The sequence below is a fragment of the Thrips palmi genome, unplaced genomic scaffold (assembly GCF_012932325.1).
Source record: "Thrips palmi isolate BJ-2018 unplaced genomic scaffold, TpBJ-2018v1 HiC_scaffold_4, whole genome shotgun sequence".
In the NCBI taxonomy this organism is placed as follows: Eukaryota; Metazoa; Arthropoda; class Insecta; order Thysanoptera; family Thripidae; genus Thrips; species Thrips palmi.
In genome coordinates this window covers 13,007,629-13,022,661 of record NW_023144631.1, presented here as the reverse complement: position 1 = coordinate 13,022,661, position 15,033 = coordinate 13,007,629, and the positions used below count along the sequence as shown (strand labels likewise).

At 40.7% G+C, this 15,033-nt stretch overlaps 1 protein-coding gene across 25 annotated transcripts in view; it reads left to right on the top strand.

The window, feature by feature from the left end:
* LOC117649395 overlaps positions 1-15,033 on the top strand; it is a 30,618-nt gene that overhangs the window by 10,272 nt on the left and 5,313 nt on the right. For 2 of the 25 annotated variants that reach the window (XM_034392106.1, XM_034392107.1), the window contains one exon: positions 7,948-8,141. In XM_034392106.1, the coding sequence (XP_034247997.1) occupies positions 7,958-8,141 (184 nt within the window). In that variant the 5' untranslated portion in view covers positions 7,948-7,957. Of the gene's footprint in view, positions 1-4,670; positions 4,790-4,851; positions 4,988-5,249; positions 5,527-5,580; positions 5,639-5,717; positions 6,143-6,374; positions 6,386-6,701; positions 6,920-6,949; positions 7,170-7,337; positions 7,362-7,947; positions 8,142-15,033 lie in introns of those variants that run through there. The other 23 variants (XM_034392099.1, XM_034392104.1, XM_034392114.1 and 20 more) reach the window with 23 other exon arrangements.

The following is a 15,033-nucleotide window of genomic DNA, read 5'->3' as shown; positions in this document are numbered from 1 at the left end:
ATAGAATGTATTAATATATTTTCTAACTGTTATTGAGCAAAGCAAACAACTAAAAAATATGGGTCTGAGAATATAAAGGGAAAAACACTCACAAAGGTTAAAAAGCCCAAAATCATTCTTGCAATTATAAAACACACTCCACTGACTAAAACTTTTCCCCTGTAGTGGGGGAGGGGAGAGGGTGGACGGACGGACAAAACGCGAAATTAATTGTCATTTTTCATTTTCCGTATTTCACTGATTGACTCTCCGGAGGGGTTTCAATCATTCTAAAATATCGAAAAACTATGACCGTACTCACTTCTAAGCCCTTCTGCTCTTTAGTTTGTTTTATTTGCCAATGTTTTGCCAGGTCCCGTATTTAAGAGTCGCGGCCGCAAGTATGAAAAATTGCTACGAGCTGCCAAGCACTGCCAACCTAACCACGCTAAGAACCTAATTCAAAAAGATGTTTTGAATATTTCAAACAATAGTAATCGTGAAATAAGATAAACTCCCCCTGGGGGAGATTTAGGACCCTTTCCCGGGTGCGAAATTTTGAAACTTTTTGTGCGGTAGTTGCTGAGAAACGTGAGTGAGTTACGGACAGACAGACGCACGACCAGTCATTTTTTGGTACCCCCAAACACGGCATGGGCTCGCTATCGCTCGCCAAAAATTTGACACTACTCGAGCTTACTTTCGCTTGTTTTGATGTCAGGCATGCTTTTAGAAGTCGTACAAGGACATTTGCTGCGAACTGAAGTGTTTGATCATTACTCAAAGCATATTATAAGGAATAGTTTCTATCAAAACCCCTAAATTGACAACACTGTCTTGAGTAAAGCTCTTAAACATAGCTGCAATACTATTTTTCGTTCTTTCTTTATCCTTCTTAACGGTGGGGATGCATGTCCACAATTTTGAACCCACTACCTTAACATTATGCGGGAAATTGAAGAAAATAACCCTTATTGTCCGGATTTACCCCACAGGCAGTGAAAACCTTTGAAGTTCAATTGTAAGAAAACGGCGAGCCATACGAGCACTCCCGAAACGCCAAAGTAAAGTCCAATGACCATATAATATGATAAAATTTTAGTCATGGGACTGAACTTGATGGTAAGGTACGATAAGTACATGGAAATACGGGGGAAAGATGCAGCTTTTGCCTATTTTTGATGGTACTCAAAATTCGTGAAGGGACCACAGCCAAACGGTTTGACCTCCTACCTTGGCGATTTGGAATTATCATTTTTTGGCTGAGCGATAGCGAAGCCCTTGCCGTGTTTGGGCGCGCCGAAAAGTGACTGGTCGTGCGTCTGTCTGTGACTCTGTTTGTACTCACCAACGATTCTCAGCAACTACAGTGGCTATAGTTTCAAGATTTCGTATTTAACGTCGCCTTAGCACCCCCCAACACGAGTTTGTTTCAAATCGTTGTTTAGTATCGTTTGAAATATTCAAAACATATTTTTGAATCAGGTCATTAGCGTGGTTAGGTTGGCAGCGCGGCACCGCTTACCAATTTCTCATACCTGCGTGTCCGCGGCTCTCAAATACGGGACATAAGCAGGAAATAAAACGAATTAAAGAGCAGAAGGGTTTGGAAATGAGATCGGCCTTAGTTTTTCAACTTTCTAGAATGTTTAAAAACCCCTTTTTGGGAAAACCAACACAGCGAAATATGGAGAATGGATTTTAGAATGATTTACGCGTTTCGTTCCCCTCTCCCCCCCCCACTGTCAGAGGGGAAACATCTTCAGGTCAGTGCACTTTGACAAAGCATTGTAAAAAGAATGTTTTTATTTTGACCTTTTGTATTGTGTGCATTTTTTATTCCATTTTAGTGTCATCCTCTTTTTAAAATTTTCAAACTAGAGGAAATCAGGGAAATGCATAAATAAAATTGTGTTGAAATTGGCAGGGATACTTAGTTTGGACTCGAGAAATGCATTCTTTTGCAATGCTGCAAGCTGACAAGAGTCCAAAAGCACTAACATGTGTTTATTAAAAGAATCAATGTATGGTTGTGTATATTTAATCCTAATAGAGTTTTAATTGATATTGGGTTCAAAGAGACGACTCAGGTTTTGAGCGGTGAGTCAATTAGTGCATAGACAACTAGGGATGCAAAAATACCGGGTAAGATTCAAATTTCGTAAATTTCGGTAAAATACAATATTTTACCGTATTATACGGTAAAAAAGGGTAAAATTGATTTTTCTTGACTTAAAGAAATAACTGTGGTTCTTCTTAGGAAATAGGGGGAAAAGAGGTTCATTTGGGTGAGGGTGTATCATTAATTTCGGCCGCATCGTTCCAAACATGGTTGCAAACCATCATGACCCAAAGGGCAATGTCGCATATTTGAAATAGACAAGGACGAAAGACCCTGTGGGGGCAAAAAAATGAACTATTTTCCCCTAGACCCCCTAAATTAATTTTTAATCTGACTGCTTTTCACTTATTCCTTCTGGGCTGGATTAAGAAATGCGTAGAGCAGCAAAAAATTAAAGCCCAAATATACTTAAGAATTAACAAAACGGGCGCCGTTTTTCTTGTAATCCAAGTAAGTTGTCTCAAATTTCCCTGAAGAAACTTTTTTCCTTAAAGGCTGCAAGGTGTCCCCAAAAACCATACCAATGTTCATTACACTTTTCAGCTCAAATTTTTAACAAATATCTACCCCCAGATTTACCTCTTTTCAATTTTAAGTTAGTTAAAATTATATGAACCTTGGCAACAAAGAAAGGTTTTTGATTTGCCTTTCGGAGATTTGGATCGCGTAAATGGATTTTCATTTCCACAAGTTTTGCAAAAGAAGAGAACATTAACTTCACATTAATTTTAAGTGGCTAGACGTCTTACACGTACACGGGGTGGCACGAGAAGCAGATACAAACCAAGAGTTCAAAAGAAGCGCTATTTTCAGTCCGCACGTCCTGTCTAATCGTATGGAAGCTAAAGAAGTTCAAAAAGTCAAAATTTCAAAATTACCGAAAAATACCAATTTTACCGGGGTCTCCGTAAAATACGGTATTTTACCGTATTATACCGTTCTTTACCCGGGAATATTACCGGGCCCTTTTCATCCCTATAGACAACCAACTTTTATATGATTAGTGATGGGATTTTAAAGAGACGATTCCTTTAACTTCACCAAAGTTAATATAACTGATACTACTTAGTATTTATCACATGAGTAAGATAAATTATGTCGGTTCATTAAGCCTTGGGTAGCCTTAGCATTGGTCTCTATGTGACGAAACACTGGATTTGACAATAATTGGCCCCCGCTAACTGGTTCAGATCAGCCTACCCTGAACTGACTCTCTCAATATTAACTGTGATAACATATTCCAATCAATATTGTTTTATTCACTGGGTTTACAATGAAAGAATGACAAAATGTTTTATAAATATTATTAAAATTGTGAGTTCATAAGTTAAGAAAAAATAGTTATCGAATAGTGACCAAGCATACGAGTAGCCAATAAAGCGATTGAATGCTGGCAATTGAATTTTACTCGACTGAGGGATTTGCTTTGGTGTGCCATCAGGGAATTTGGGGACGACAGAGGGTGCTTCATGAAGACAAATAGAAACAACATACAGAAATTGCGTCTAAAGTATTTGTGTGTTTTCAGTGTACCGGTCACAAAAACTTCATTTATTTCAACGCCAATCCTACATTTCATCTAGAGCTACGCAATTTGGGGCCAAACTTTCCAAGATGAGATTTATGTGTTTCCCTGTATTTTTCAGTGCGCTGACCTCAATATTGACCGCTAAATTGTCCCCTGACCCAAAATTTTAAACCCAAAATTTTTGGTTTTAAATTTTTTTTTAAATTTAAATTTTACAGTGATTCTTGCAGTTTTTTGAGTGCTGATAACGAAAATCACTCCCATTTTAACCCCAGACCTATATTTTCATCCCATATTAGGTCATTTTGGACCAAAAATTTCAAGTCAAGTTTATATTGTTTCCCGCAGTTTTTTGGGGTGCTGAACTCAAAAATGACTTCCAAAAATTTTTCCCCGACTCACATTGAACCGAATTTTTACCAATTTTGGACCAAAAATTTTTTAAAACGAGTTTGACATTGATCCCAGCAGTTTTTTTGGGGCTGATAACGAAAATCGCTTTCATTTCGACTCCAGACTTATATTTTTATCCCAAATTAGGTCATTTTGGACCAAAATTTTCATGTCGAGTTTTATATTGTTTCCTGCAGTTTTTGTGTGCTGAACTCAAAAATGACCTTCAAACTTTTCCCAGGCTGACATTTGACCGAATTTTGACCAATTTTGGACCAAAATTTTTAAATGGAGTTTGACACTGATCCCAGCAGTTTTTGGGGTTCTGATAACGAAAATCACTTCCATTTTAACCCCTGGTCTAAAGTTCACTGAATATGAGCCCTTAAGATGGACATTTTGTCTACTCAAGCAAAGTCCAAAATGCACAAACTATGTCAATTCGCATCGCTCAGCCACACTACGCGCCCAGACTAAACGGCGCGTACCCCTAGTTAACTGATTATCTTCCTCTGTTGGGCGGGCTTTTGACTTATCTTCACTCAAACCCAGTGAAAATCGAAGTGTCCGGAATTACCCCACTCTCCCTTAACAGCCGCTAGGTGGCGCGCTACTGGTTCCTGTCTTATTGATTACTTTTGTTCTCCTCCCGGGCCTAGGTCACAGGCATAGGTCTGTACGAGGTTCAGAGCGGCGGCCGCTTGGTGGTGTGCTGCTGTTTCCTGCTTTTGATTACTTTTATTCTTCACCTGGCGACGACTATAAGGGTCCATTAAACAGTTTCCCACGAGTGCAGCACAGGTTGAGGACGCCCTGTTAGCGTAACACGCACGGAGGTCGATTCGTGTAACATGCGTTGTTGTTTTGACAAGCAATAAAGTAGTTTGAGTTTCGTATGCAGTATTTCTCGAATGACTCGCTGTAATATGAAATCACACCCAGTGCCGAGTCAAATAGTAACAGATGTAAGGGTCGCGAAAGATTTTGAAATTTCGAAACTTACGGATTCCAGAGAGTCCCAATGTGCTATGCAGTCTAATTAGAGGTTCAGTCTGCCCACTTCACTCAAATGTGGCATCGATATGAAGAATGTTCGCCAGTATTGAAATCCCTTAGGCCTAATATGTTTCTTATCGCCCCACGTCATTGTCACACTTGTGAACCCAGTGGCATCCTGTGAAGGGGTCTCCGTAGCCGGAGTGCATAAAGTCGTGCAAGTGACACGTACTAAGTCTGCTTTAATATCAAGCGTGAGCGTTTCATGCGAGTAAGTTTCAGCTTGACCGTGATACCCCGCTTTGTCAGGGGTGAGGATGGCAGTTTGGACAACTTAACAATATATGCGCCGCATGTTTCCTAAGTTAAGTGTGGACTTCCGGTTCTGTTCTCTGTCAGTATCAAACGTTAGATTTATGTCGGTTAGTGACTGTGTGCGTAGAGAGAGAGAGAGAGACTCTCAATAACGGCTTTGCGCAGCGCGCATGTAGCCCGGACACGTGACTGTGTGCGTACGTGTGTGTGTGTGGGGGGGGGGATACGGTGTTATTACTGCGTAACATAACATATACGACTTAGCAGTTTGCCCCAAACGAACTGAACATTTCTTCACGGCAAAAGTACCGCCTTGGATTTCCAGGCGGTGCCTGGAAAATAGGCCCTTTTTCCCATGATGCGCCTGGGAATCCCAGGCGGTGCTTTTGCCGTGTAGGAAGGCCTGAATTGAAGAACAAAAAGTTCATCAAAGACAGACCGGAAGCAGTACATGAATTCGGCCTTTTCTTATTCGATTTGTTCTCGTCGGGTGATTTATTACTCGGGCCTGATGTGGCGGTGATGCGCGAAGCGGTCTATTTCTACGTTGATAAAGCAAACCAAACGCTAGAATTATTAACGTTAAACAGAGTTTGTTATTTTTGGAATCAGATGAGGGCACATTTGATTTGTGTAGGAATCGAATTTGACATAAAATTCTGTCTTCTGATCCCGTTGAGGACTTTTCTAATTCTTAGTTACGTACCTTTTCGGCCACTCCGTGTACATTTTATGCATCTTTTGGCATAGTGTACACATGCGCACACTGTGCATGGACACAGTGATGCATCATATTTTACGCACCTTACGTACACGCTTAAGTCCTTACGGATAGCGTGTTTGTTGGTTACGGATAGTTTTGTGCAGCCATATTACGGATCGACTTTTGTTTGGAATACGGATGTTTTTGTCCGTAATACAAAGATTTGGGAATCCGTATGTTACAACGAAATTTTTTGTATACTACGGTCATCAAAATCTTTGTATTACGGACAAAAACGTCCGTATTACAAACAAAATTCGATCCGTAATACGGCTGCACAAAACTAACCGTAACCTACACAGTAAACTTCTTACGGATACATCCTATCTGTATTACGGACATTTTTGTGCAATTGCAATTACGGATAGATTTTGCTTGTAATACGGATGAAATCATCCGTATTACAAAGAGTTTTACGTCCGTACCATACGGATATTTTCGTCTGTATGTTACGGACGTAAAACTCTTTGTAATATGGATGATTTCATCCGTATTACAAGCAAAATCTATCCGTAATTGCAATTGCACAAAAATGTCCGTAATACAGATAGGACGTATCCGTAAGAAGTTTAGTGTGTACAAACTTGCTATCCGTAAGGACTTGACCGTGTACGCGCTTAAATATGCGTTTATAAGCCTACAAGACTTAAGTGTGTGTTGAAATGTTTCTGGCTACAGGAAGCACTTAAAGCTGCTTTGACAATCCGATGTGAAAACTGTTTGTGTTAGTTCTGTTCATGAACCTAATGTGTTCAGATTCGATTTGGTTTTGAAGTATTCGGTCACTACTGAAGGAGTCCGTAACAAACAATGACAATCACCCGTAGGTTGCGGACAACGTAATCTTCGTAGTCCGGGCGAAATCTTGCGTATTACTAATTAAATCCATCTTTAAACATGTTTGCTCTAAATTGTCTGCATTACCGTTGCGTATGGTATCCGTCAGAAGTTCATCATGCAATGGTGGCACTTAGTCACGGTTGTTTCTCCACGGTTAAAGTGCCGCCTTGAAATCCTAGGGGATATGTGTTAGTGGTTTTATTTCGAAGGGGCTTGAGTGAATTTTTCACGTGGTACAAATCAAGATCTTTCAATAGAAATGGATTCGTTTCGACAAGACAAACAAAACATGTCAACTTATATCATAGGTTTGGATCGGAAGTGAAAATGTTCTTGAGCTTCAAAAGTACCATAAAGGTCAGTTTTGACCATTTTATAAAGTTTGTAGATAAATACGCTTTTCATTTTCCATCCAAACCTATGACGTGTGTACATTTTTCGTTTGTCTTGACGAGATGAATTGGGTATTTCCGCGGCTCTTGAAACGGAAGGAAGAAGAACTCAAGTAAGTGCTCGACTTTCGTCCCCTTGCCTGAGGAGGGAGTTCAAGGGGCAGCCATCTTTACCCCCTCCTCAGGCGAGGGGACGGAAGTTGAGCACTTACTTGCACTCAAAAAACCTTGCAAAGTATTCTCCGGCATTGTATTGCAATCTCTCTTACAAACTATTTTCTTTGCATTGCGAAGTATTTCTTTGCAACTTGCGAAGAAAATGCTTTGCAACGTTACAAACCAATGCTTCGCAACGTTGCAAACTTTTTTCTTCGCAACTTACGAACTATTTTTTGCAATGCGAAGAAAAAAATTCGCAAGGGAATTTGTTCTACAATGCCGGAGAATACTTTGTACTGCAAAGTACATCTCTTTGCAAGCTTTTCTGAGTGTGTGTTTTTCTTCCTTCCGTTTCAAGAGTCACGGAAATACCCAATTCATTTCTGCTAAGAAGTCCCTATTCTATCAACTTTAAAAATTGTCTCAAACCCCTTAAAATTAAGTCTCATTCTCTCGGCAGGCCTTCCACCATGCCGACGGACCACTACCTGTCGTGGGCGCTGGACACGGAGGCCGACGACGTGCACGAAGTGTTCCTCTCCGGCATCCACCCTTCGCTCGTGGACGACGACCTGGCGCTCTGCGTGAAGCTGGAACGGGTTGCGGCGACGGTGCAGGACGCCCCTCGCGGGACACGTGAATCCCCCGAGAAAGGTAAGCCAAATGTGCCAGAGGAGAACTGTGTGCTTGCACGCGCTAAATCCTTGTGGACTTTACAATGCATAATTATTCTTGCTCAGATATGTCCGTATGGTATGGTGTGTGTAATATTATGCATGATAAGTACATTTTTTGCAGAAAGATGCATAAAATGTACACAGTAAGAAACGTACACACTAAACTTCTTACGGATACATCCTATCTGTATTACGGACATTTTTGTGCAATTGCAATTACGGATAGATTTTGCTTGTAATACGGATGAAATCATCCGTATTACAAAGAGTTTTACGTCCGTAACATACAGACGAAAATATCCGTATGGTACGGACGTAAAACTCTTTGTAATACGGATGATTTCATCCGTATTACAAGCAAAATCTATCCGTAATTGCAATTGCACAAAAATGTCCGTAATACAGATAGGATGTATCCGTAAGAAGTTTAGTGTGTACAGCGAAAACTGAACGAAAAAAGCACAACGGGGATTGCAGAAAGTTCAAGGGGAATTGTACAAACTGCAACGAGGCGTGGACTTCACTGCACTCGTCATCCCGGTGAACTTCGTGCAACAATTGTTCCACTTAAAAAGTTCAATAAATTGCTGAGAAAAAATTTGCCAGGAGCATTTTTAGTTAGTTGTTGTGGTATTTTCCATCAGTGTCTTTAATTATGCATATAAAAAGTCCGCAAGAATTAAGTGTGTACAGTGTCAGAGATTAAGAGCGTACAATTTTGTGCATTGCTTCATACAAAAATTGAGCATGGGAGGGGACAATAACTTGAAGGAACGTGAAAAAACTTCGAAGTAACGTGAAATGACTGAAATTTGAAGCCACGGTGTACAAAATTTCCGACAGTGTGTGCACCTTTTGAGCACGTGAAACTTCTCGCGTTAAAATTTAGGATAAGCGCGCTCATGGTTTAAATTGTATAATGTATAAGACCACAGTGCATTGTTCATGGGACTACAGTGAAAATACGTAGGGTGGTTCTGAACTTCCTCTTTGCAGTGTTGTGGCCGTTAGAGTTTTAAGGTTCAAACGGAATAACAAACTTTCGTGTTACGTTCTTTTTTGGGCACAAGTAACCTTAGTTTACCCCAAGTTGCAGTCTTTGTCCCCAATGTGGCCCTTAATGCAATTTTGAAATTTTCTGTACCATTTTGATAAGACTTTTTTTGTAGTATTCCAAGAAAACACCTTGCACTTGTTTGGCCCTAAACTTGTTTTCACCACTGCAACTGAAACCTTTACTTTATTACACTGGTGAAGCTAAGGGAACATCCATTTAATAAGGGAGGGTGGGGAACCATGACCACTTTTTTTTTGTGCCTCCCTCTACTCCACCGTGTGGCTCGAAAAGTTAAGTTTCCAGCATGAGGGGATTCTTTGGACCTCCAAGGACCTCTTCCACCCATTGGAACTTGTCTGCAATGCACGGCAGGCTCACAGAACATTTTGGAAAATAAAACGCAAAGTGGTCATGGCGCCCCACCTATGGGGTACCATGACCACCCCGTGGGGCACCATGACCATAGAAATTTTTTTGGCCCAAAAAAGTGTACTTTCTACCAGTATTCTCACTGAAATTGTTTATACCGCTGTCCTTACCATCAGGCCAGTCAACTTAACTAAAAAACACTAAAAACCTTCTAAGTATCAAACGTTCTAAGATGCCTTAAAATGGACGGTTTAAAACAGTTAACGCTCTAAGGCTTTCAAATTTCACATCCAAAGCTATGACATGTGTTAACATTTTATGTTTGTCTTGCTAAGACGAATCCAAATTCGTATGCAGATTTCAATTTGGTAAATTTTAAGAAAATTATCGCGGTTACTACACTGCAAACAAGCGAATTAAATGCTGTTTCTTATAATGCCAGAGCCATCTTGGTGCAAAGTAGCCACGGATCGCCTTCGTGGCCAACTTTTGCGGTTTGGAGCTCTGGTGCAAGAGAAACTACCATTTCAAGTCTCAGTTGCAGAACCATTCTTAATCATCCTGCTGATTCACGATTTGTGATAAAACTATCTATTCTGCAGCAATTACTCAAACCTTATACATTTTCAGAAACACAAAGCAAATTTTCGACGAAAATAAATCATAATCAGGCCAAAATATGAGAAAAAACACTCAAATATGTATGTTCATGGTGCCCCACTAAAAAGTGGTCATGGCTCCCCACAATGCAGTTTACGACTCTAAGGCTCCCCGAGCAAGCAAAAAGCTACTTAGAATTAAATGTGATGTTGGATATTTTGCCGGAGAGCCGACATTTTGAGAAAAACCTAAGACATCGAACTTATCTCCTCAAATGTGAGAGTGAGAAAAAATATCTCAGATTTGAAAAACGCCCAATTTAGCCAAAACGCTGTAACAAAAATTTTGGCGAGGTGCTATGGTCGTACCCTTGAAGCTAGAAGGAAGGGCTCTGGCTGAAAATAGAATTCTATTCTCTCGAAAGTCCGGTCGACCGGTTGCCGTCGGCAAAGTAGTTCCCGAGACCGAGGGGGGTGGTCATGGTGCTCCAGTGGTCATGGTGCCCCACCCTCCCTTACGTGCCCTATTTTCCACCACCTCTGACATCCTCGCGTTCCCTGGATAACGGGTCATTCCATATAAGATTTACACGGATCTGGGTGACCTTTGACGATTTCGACCAAATTTGGCACGAAGGTAGCCCTAGTGGTCAGGAACATGCCCACAAATTTTTAGGTCGATATCTCAAGTGGTTTCGTCAGAATCGGCATTTTAATTTTTAAGTCTTAAAAATCTTGTAATTTCTTCAAAATGGCCCAACAAGGCTATTTTTTGTCCGTTTTTCATGCGGTAAAGCTATTCTGACGTAAAATGCGACGAGGAATCCGAATCTGCCCTCAGATTTGGTCTAGCGTTTTTACCAGTGAAGTAAATTGCGAAAAACATGAAAATGAAGCCATATTTCACGAGCCTGCGTACCCTAGTAGAAAATCCAAATCTGCACTTCCGACCAAGCTAAATTGTAGTTCAGTTTATGGGCTTTCCATATCTGTATTCAAAAATAGTGGGTGTGGCCCTCCCTTAGGAGCTGTAGGCCGCAATAAACAACTCTGCACTCAAATTTTAGCTTGGCAAAATACACATTTTTGAACTTCATAGCTCAGGTTGATGAGCTACAAGCATGCCGCTTATACCATTCGAAAGGAAATTTTAAGACGAATCCAACGGTACCAATATGAGCCCGATCGGGTAAGTGGATGCCAAACTTCGCAAAAATGCCGCTAAAACTCAAAATTTGCATTACAAGTTTTTCCAATTGAAAAAGTAAGTAAACGGCAGCATTTTAACTTGTCAAATGTGTACTCACTTACTCGAAATTTCATAAGCTTTCGATTGGTATATAGAAAAAGTTGGGTTTCGGCCTCCAAACACAAGAATTCTCAATTTTACTGAACCTGTGCGCGCGAATCGGCTGAGACGCCCCGTGAAGGTAGGCAGCCAATCCGGCGCGCAGTCTTTCCGTCTCTCTTGGGATGTCTAGCTGTACCCCTACTATCCCTCACCCTACCCCGCCCCCCTCCCGCAACCTGCCCTGCTGGAATTGGCCAAAATAGTTGTCAATCCATTTAGGATGACCCCCTGAGTCGCTCTGCAATTTTTTTTGGCAACTCCAAACCGTTCAGATTCTATAGCGATTTGAAACTTTTGTCAACTTTGAATGTCGCATCCCTTGGCTACTTGCCATGTGTAATGAGAAAGGGACCAGCCAGGTTTCATTGGCTTATCATAGGCTTATTGGCTTATTGACTGTATCCATATAAGTAATAAAACTAGGAAAAAGAAGAAAAACTTGGAAATATTTAAAAAAAATAATTAAAACTTCACAAAAATAGAGCTTGCAAAAAAAGGTGGTCCTTCGATATTGGTGATACTTGGTTCAGAGCTCACCTACCCATAGTCGAACAAGCCCACAAAATTTTAGGTCTGGCCCAGCTTTTCATCTGTTGATCGGTCCACATTTTATACCTTTAGACCTTATAATGGTATCGTAATTTGAACTGAGATGGTTGGAGTGACCGTTCAGATTTAATAGCGATTTGAAACTTTTGTCAACTTTGAATGTCACATTCCGTGGCCACTTGACATGTGTAGTCAGAAAGCGACCAGCCAGGTTTCATTGGCTTACCTGTAGACTATTGTTTTCTTACAACTAATAAAATTTGGAAAAAGATGAAAAACTTGGAATTACTAAGAAAAAACTTCTGAAAACTTCACAAAAATAGAGCTTGCAAATATAGGCGGTCCTTTGGTTTTGATGATACTTGGTTCAGATCTCATCTCCTTAGTCGAAAAAGGCCACAAAATTTTAATTCTGGCCCAGCTTTTTAACAATTGGTCGGTTCACATTTTATACCTTAAGACCTCATTTTGGTATCGTAACTTGAACGGCATGAGCCAAGAGTGTTCGTATTAAATCTAATAATCACTTTTGAGCTGGGATCTAGGTGTTGAAATCTTGATAAGGTTTTAAAATGAAGCAAGAAGAATACTTAGTCTGGAAAGGTTACTTCCAAATGGCAGAAATGGTCTGCGTAAATATATATTTCTCATTATCTCCAAGATATCAACGTAGAGGCTTAACACTTGAATATATGTCTCAGGACAAGACATGTCTTGTTTTAATGAATGTTTGGGGGTCATCCCTGAGCTCAAAAGATTTTAACCTAACACAAGCCCTCTTGGCTCATGCCGTTGAAGTAACGATACCAAAATAGGGTCTTAGGGTATGAAATGTAAACCGATCCATAGCTAAAAAGCTGGGCCAGACCTAAAATTTTGTGGGCTTGTTCGACTAAGGGTAGGTGAGCTCTGAACCAAGTATCACCAATATCGAAGGACCACCTTTTTTTGCAAGCTCTATTTTTGTGAAGTTTTAATTATTTTTTTTTAAATATTTCCAAGTTTTTCATCTTTTTCCTAGTTTTATTACTTATATGGATACAGTCAATAAGCCAATAAGCCTATGATAAGCCAATGAAACCTGGCTGGTCCCTTTCTCATTACACATGGCAAGTAGCAAAGGGATGCGACATTCAAAGTTGACAAAAGTTTCAAATCGCTATAGAATCTGAACGGTTTGGAGTTGCCAAAAAAAATTGCAGAGCGACTCAGGGGGTCATCCTAAATGGATTGACAACTATTTTGGCCAATTCCAGCAGGGCAGGTTGCGGGAGGGGGGCGGGGTAGGGTGAGGGATAGTAGGGGTACAGCTAGACATCCCAAGAGAGACGGAAAGACTGCGCGCCGGATTGGCTGCCTACCTTCACGGGGCGTCTCAGCCGATTCGCGCGCACAGGTTCAGTAAAATTGAGAATTCTTGTGTTTAGAGGCCGAAACCCAACTTTTTCTATATACCAATCGAAAGCTTATGAAATTTCGAGTAAGTGAGTACACATTTGACAAGTTAAAATGCTGCCGTTTACTTACTTTTTCAATTGGAAAAACTTGTAATGCAAATTTTGAGTTTTAGCGGCATTTTTGCGAAGTTTGGCATCCACTTACCCGATCAGGCTCATATTGGTACCGTTGGATTCGTCTTAAAATTTCCTTTCGAATGGTATAAGCGGCATGCGTGTAGCTCATCAACCTGAGCTATGAAGTTCAAAAATGTGTATTTTGCCAAGCTAAAATTTGAGTGCAGAGTTGTTTATTGCGGCCTACAGCTCCTAAGGGAGGGCCACACCCACTATTTTTGAATACAGATATGGAAAGCCCATAAACTGAACTACAATTTAGCTTGGTCGGAAGTGCAGATTTGGATTTTCTACTAGGGTACGCAGGCTCGTGAAATATGGCTTCATTTTCATGTTTTTCGCAATTTACTTCACTGGTAAAAACGCTAGACCAAATCTGAGGGCAGATTCGGATTCCTCGTCGCATTTTACGTCAGAATAGCTTTACCGCATGAAAAACGGACAAAAAATAGCCTTGTTGGGCCATTTTGAAGAAATTACAAGATTTTTAAGACTTAAAAATTAAAATGCCGATTCTGACGAAACCACTTGAGATATCGACCTAAAAATTTGTGGGCATGTTCCTGACCACTAGGGCTACCTTCGTGCCAAATTTGGTCGAAATCGTCAAAGGTCACCCAGATCCGTGTAAATCTTATATGGAATGACCCTAACCTAACCTTCCCAGGTAGGATCGACAAAGGATGAGCTGCTACCCAGTCTTAAGATTATGGCATATATGTCTTTTTTAACACGTTCGCTGCGATACGAGAACACGCGTTCTCGTATCGGGCGGGCCAAAACTGCGGTACGAGAACATGCCGCCTCGTATTTTGCCAAATTTTTGTTCTGGCCAGAACGAGGAAACGGGCATAGGTGGGGAAGTGAGACCAAAAAAAATTTGACCTACAAGGTCTCATGAAAATTTCGGCTGTTGTTTCCACGTCCTACGACCATTTTCGTACGAGAACGGTGTTCTCGTATCGCATTTTGGCCAAACGGCAGTTACGAGAACGGTGTTCTCGTATCGCAGGATGCGCCTTGGCAAAATTTTCTCCGGCGTCTCCCAATGTTGCCTGCAAGGGGCAATAACTGTGAATTTCGGTGTACAAATCCACCGAATTTCAGTCGAATTTCAGTCGAATTTAGATAAATTTCAGTCAAATTTCGACGAATTTTCAAGAATTTCAGTAAATTTTAAATGTTTGCTGAATTTTGGTGTACAAATTTGGCTGGAGTTATTTCCCCTTGGTTGCCTGTAGTGTCTTTGATGCGTGGGCGAAGAATTAATTTTTGGCCATGGCGCTTCCTGCGATACGAGAACACCGTTCTCGTAACTGCCGTTTGGCCAAAATGCGGTACGAGAACACGTGTTCTCGTCAGGGATGATA